At 34.0% G+C, this 4755-nt stretch overlaps 1 protein-coding gene across 1 annotated transcript; it reads left to right on the top strand.

The window, feature by feature from the left end:
• The first annotated feature begins 2494 nt into the window (after positions 1–2494).
• LOC143684675 (olfactory receptor 4C46-like) lies at positions 2495–3427 on the top strand. Its single transcript, XM_077161863.1, has one exon. It carries the CDS (start codon positions 2498–2500, stop codon positions 3425–3427), a length of 930 nt encoding a protein of 309 aa, XP_077017978.1. The 5' UTR covers positions 2495–2497.
• The last annotated feature ends 1328 nt before the right edge of the window (positions 3428–4755 follow it).

Raw genomic sequence — 4755 nt, forward strand, 5'->3', positions numbered from 1 at the left:
AAAAGTTCTTTTTTCAGTTTTTAGGTCAAAAGGAAAGATTTAGACTCATGAACACTTTCTCAACAACTGTTGATTTTGATGAACTGAGTAGTCTCTTTCCAAGTGTGTAATATCTTTCATATAAAAAGTTATTTATCACTAGAGGAGATGAGTTTGAAGGTAGGATTGTTTGTGAATATCCACGAATATCATTAAGATCATCTATCAAGACTATTAAGGTAAATTTCTCAGTAGTTCTCAGTCTTATTAAATATGTTAATTTCCATATTTACAAATTTAAACACTTTTCAAATATACTAAAAAGGTTTTCATCCCCACACCAATTGTTAAAATGCTAATAATTATCATCAACCTCATTTAACAGATGAAAGCATTGAGGCTCACAGAAGTTAAGCAATTTGAAGGCCTGCAACCTACATCTCTGAGATTCGGTACCATGCTTTTATCATAAGGCAATCTCCTTTCTTTGTGGGGGATAGGTACATGGTTCAGTAAACAAACCTGGGTCTGCCACATAGAAGACAATCTCCTTTAATAATGAATACTAACCAAAATGATGGAAACAACATTTAAGTATACTTTACACACAGAAAAGAAAAAACATGAATAAGAGATGACATAATCAACTGATTATATTAGTGCCAGCATGAACATGGAGAACCTTAGTGGGATTAGCTACCAATTTGAGTCTCTGGGCTTCTTTAGATATAAATTTAGAATTAGTTTCCTAAGTTTATTACCTGGGTTAATTGTTTATCTATATTATAGCTTAAATATAAATTCTTCTAATCTCTTAGGTGCACACACAGTTACAAGATAGAATATAGAAAAAACCTATGTTTGTCCCCAGCACTGTCTTAATATGTCCATATTCTCTCTCAGTCAATTCTGATAACAATCTGAGAGGTGGATATTAGTATATAATTATACAGGAGATAAAATGGCAGGGAACAAAGGAATTTACCCCAGGTAAAAGAAGTTTCAGGTAGAAGAACCAGGATTATATAGTCTATACAATTGTAGAACCAATATACTCAACCACTGTGACAGTTCATTTCAGCATTTTGCAGAAGACTCTAAGCAGACCACAGAGAGGGATACAAATAAGAAAGAAGAGAGCAGGGAATGGAGAGGCCAAGATGAAGTGACTGTTCCATGAAAATAATACCACATTTCTTTTAATATTTAAGAAATCCCAGATGTCATTAAAGAATAAACATTTTCATTAAACACACACACACTTATATAAACTTACCTACAAAACAATATTAAAATAACAAATATTACAATATTTTAAAGATAATGTCAAAAGAATACAGGGTATGATTTCAGAAACAGGATGAAAAAATAAAGATAGCCAAAATGACCTAAGACCTATCATTGGCTCTGCCCCTTATTAGCTGCCTCACCTTGAAAGGATATTTCATATATCTGTGCTTCTTATTTCAGATGTCTGAAATAAGTATAAAAATAATAAAGATAGGGTGGTGCGATGGTGACTCAGAGGTAGAATTCTCACCTGCTATGCTGGAGGCTGGGTTCGATTCCCGGTGCCTGCTCATGTAAAAAAAAAATAATAATAATAATGAAGGTGCCCATCTCAAAGGTGCATAGAAAGCATTAAATAAGCCATGTCTGCAAAGCACTTAGAACACAAGGTGAACAGTATTAGCTCACATTAACATTGCTATAACTATTAGCGTTCATATCAGACACTTTAACTTCATGTGCAAAATGGGTGAGCATGCCAACCATGCAGGTCGTTATAAAGATCAAATGAAATCACATATGCAAAGTTCATACCTCCATGCTGTATTCACAGCAAAGAATCCTTAAAATAAATATATTATTAGCCTTATAAAGTTTATTAGCTATGATGTAGGTAATTGCATTCAAACAAGAACACTATAAATGTTTTGCAATACCTTTTTTATGATTTCTTTCATTACCATCACCAATTTTCAGTTACTCCTTGAGTTAATTACTAGAAATAATCTGTCTAGTTTCTCTGTCTTTGGCTTTCACTCCCTTCTGAACCACAGCCCACTATTTCTCCAAGACACATAAAGGTCTCATTTTCTCAATATCTCCCATGGTCCTCTGCTTCTTACAGATGAAGAGTAAACTTCCTAACAATGTTCATGACCTTTATATTCATCTTCTACCTGTCTTTCTGGGGCCATCTGTAAATATGTGTACTTGGTGCTACTTCTAAATTCAGTTAGTAGTCATCAGTGAATATAGATGATCTATTGCCTTGGCATTTACTAAATTTCTTCATAATTATGCTCCTACCAGAATTTTACATGTGAGGAAGTTTTAGTAAGCTTTAAGAGGTCATGTTTATTTTCATCTCAAGAAAAACTCATAAAACCTGACAGATCAATAGAATATGGACATTTATTATGTCTTATAATGGGAAACAATAATAAATTCAAGATTGTATTAATAGAAATGTTTTTTTCCAGGTAATATAATTGAGAGCCACCTGAAATTCATGGAGAATAGAAATAATGTGACAGAGTTTATACTACTGGGCCTTACAGAGAATTCAGAAATTCAGAAAATCTTATTTGTTGTGTTTCTTATCATGTACATCATCACTGTGGTAGGAAATGTGGTCATTGTGGTAACCATCATTTCCAGTCCATTGTTGGGTTCCCCCATGTACTATTTCCTGGCATATCTCTCCTTTATAGATGCTGGCTATTCCTCTGTCAATACTCCAAAACTGATTATAGATTCACTCCGTAAAAAGAAGACCATCCCATTCAATGAATGCATGACACAAGTCTTTGGGGAACATTTCATTGGAGGTGCTGAGGTCATACTGCTTACTGTGATGGCCTATGACCGCTATGTAGCCATATGTAAGCCCTTGCACTACACAACCATCATGAACCGGCAATTGTGTGGCCTGCTAGTGGGAGTGGCATGGGTGGGAGGTTTTCTTCATGCAACCATACAGATCCTCTTCATGTTTCAATTACCCTTTTGTGGCCCTAACATCATAGATCACTTCATGTGTGATCTGAATCCTTTACTTAGTCTTGCGTGCACTGACACTCACACTCTAGGGCTTTTTGTAGCTGCTAACAGTGGGTTCATCTGTCTGTTAAACTTCACCCTCTTGCTAGTCTCCTATGTGGTCATTCTGCGCTCCCTAAAGAACCACAGCTTGGAAGGGAGGCGCAAAGCTCTGTCCACCTGTGTTTCCCACATCACAGTGGTCGTCTTATTCTTTGTGCCATGCATATTTGTGTACATGAGACCTGCAGCTACTTTACCCATAGATAAAGCACTTGCCATATTCTACACTGTCATAACTCCCTTGTTAAATCCCTTAATTTATACCTTAAGAAATGACCAGATGAAAAATGCTATGAGGAAACTGTGCAGTAGAAAAGTTATTTCAGGTCATAAATAAATGTATCTGGAGCTCAACAATATTTCTTGTGAGGAGAGGCTCAAGAGGATATTTGGGATATCACCACAAGGAATACTTATGGGATAAAGAAAAACCTAATCACTACAAGTCATAGTTTCTGCATGGAAGGAAGCAAAAGTCAGTGCAAGAAATGGGGGAATACCAAATGAGAATCTTTTTTTCTTTTTTTGCATTATTTGAAAATTCTGCTAAATTGGGGAAGATCTTTATGGGCTTCATCCATGTGAATGGATTCACAGACTAACCTTGACATAAAAAATAAAAATTAATAAAATATATTGGTACTTTAAAAGGTTTCTATAATAATCTGAATAATTAGACATTGGTATTTACAGCATTTTTTCTCATGAGGAAACTGACTGAAAGGGAACCTAACAAAACAGAGGCATTTTCTGACTGATTTTACAGCCATTCCCTTAACAGCTATGAGACATTGCCAGGCAATGATGGCAGAAAGAAAATAATTTTAATAGCAAAAATTTATTAAGCCAGACAAGGTGCTAGGAATATTGGGTATATTATTTCATTCCATATAGATATATATATCTAATAATTTTTCAGTAATCACTGCATATTTTTAGATATCACAATTCATGGTTATTCATTGCCTGTAACATCATATTATCTAAGTGTAATTCAGATATATACAAAAATGAGCTTTTAATTTCTGTTTGTAGGTAATCAAGATTATGCCATGGGCTCCAGAAACAACTTGTATTGCTCATGTAAACCATCTAACACTTATAATCAGATGATAGACTCAAATCAAATACCATTTGAATGTCAGATAAAAGTAGGTATTGGTTAAATATGTAATCATTGTATATAAATACTTGCCAGCTGGATGCATTTATTTTGTCATAGTAGCATAATAGGTGGTACACAATAAATACTGAATGAATGTATAAAAGTATAAATCAGATATATATTGGATAAATGTAAGCAAAATAATAATATTGAATGCTCGTGAATTGTTTCTTACTTTGATTCAGATTCTAAATAGGAAATTTCACTAGATCTTATGGGGGAATCACAATATTTTTTGCTCTTACTTAAACTCAGGAATGAGAAATAAATTAAAACAAAGATTCCCATGAATGAGCAAATTGTTTACCTTGGTATTATTCCTGCTGTCAGCATGGTTTCATTATTTTATGAGTATGGGCTATATATGTATATTTCTTTGTTACTCAGTTTACTTTTTAGTGACTCTTCACATTAAATGCTGCTTTGTAAAAAATGTATGGCTCAGCCTACACAAATCAATTTTAGATGAAGTTACTTCATTACTTCCAACTTTCCTTCAC

The sequence above is a fragment of the Tamandua tetradactyla genome, chromosome 1, assembly GCF_023851605.1.
Source record: "Tamandua tetradactyla isolate mTamTet1 chromosome 1, mTamTet1.pri, whole genome shotgun sequence".
In the NCBI taxonomy this organism is placed as follows: Eukaryota; Metazoa; Chordata; class Mammalia; order Pilosa; family Myrmecophagidae; genus Tamandua; species Tamandua tetradactyla.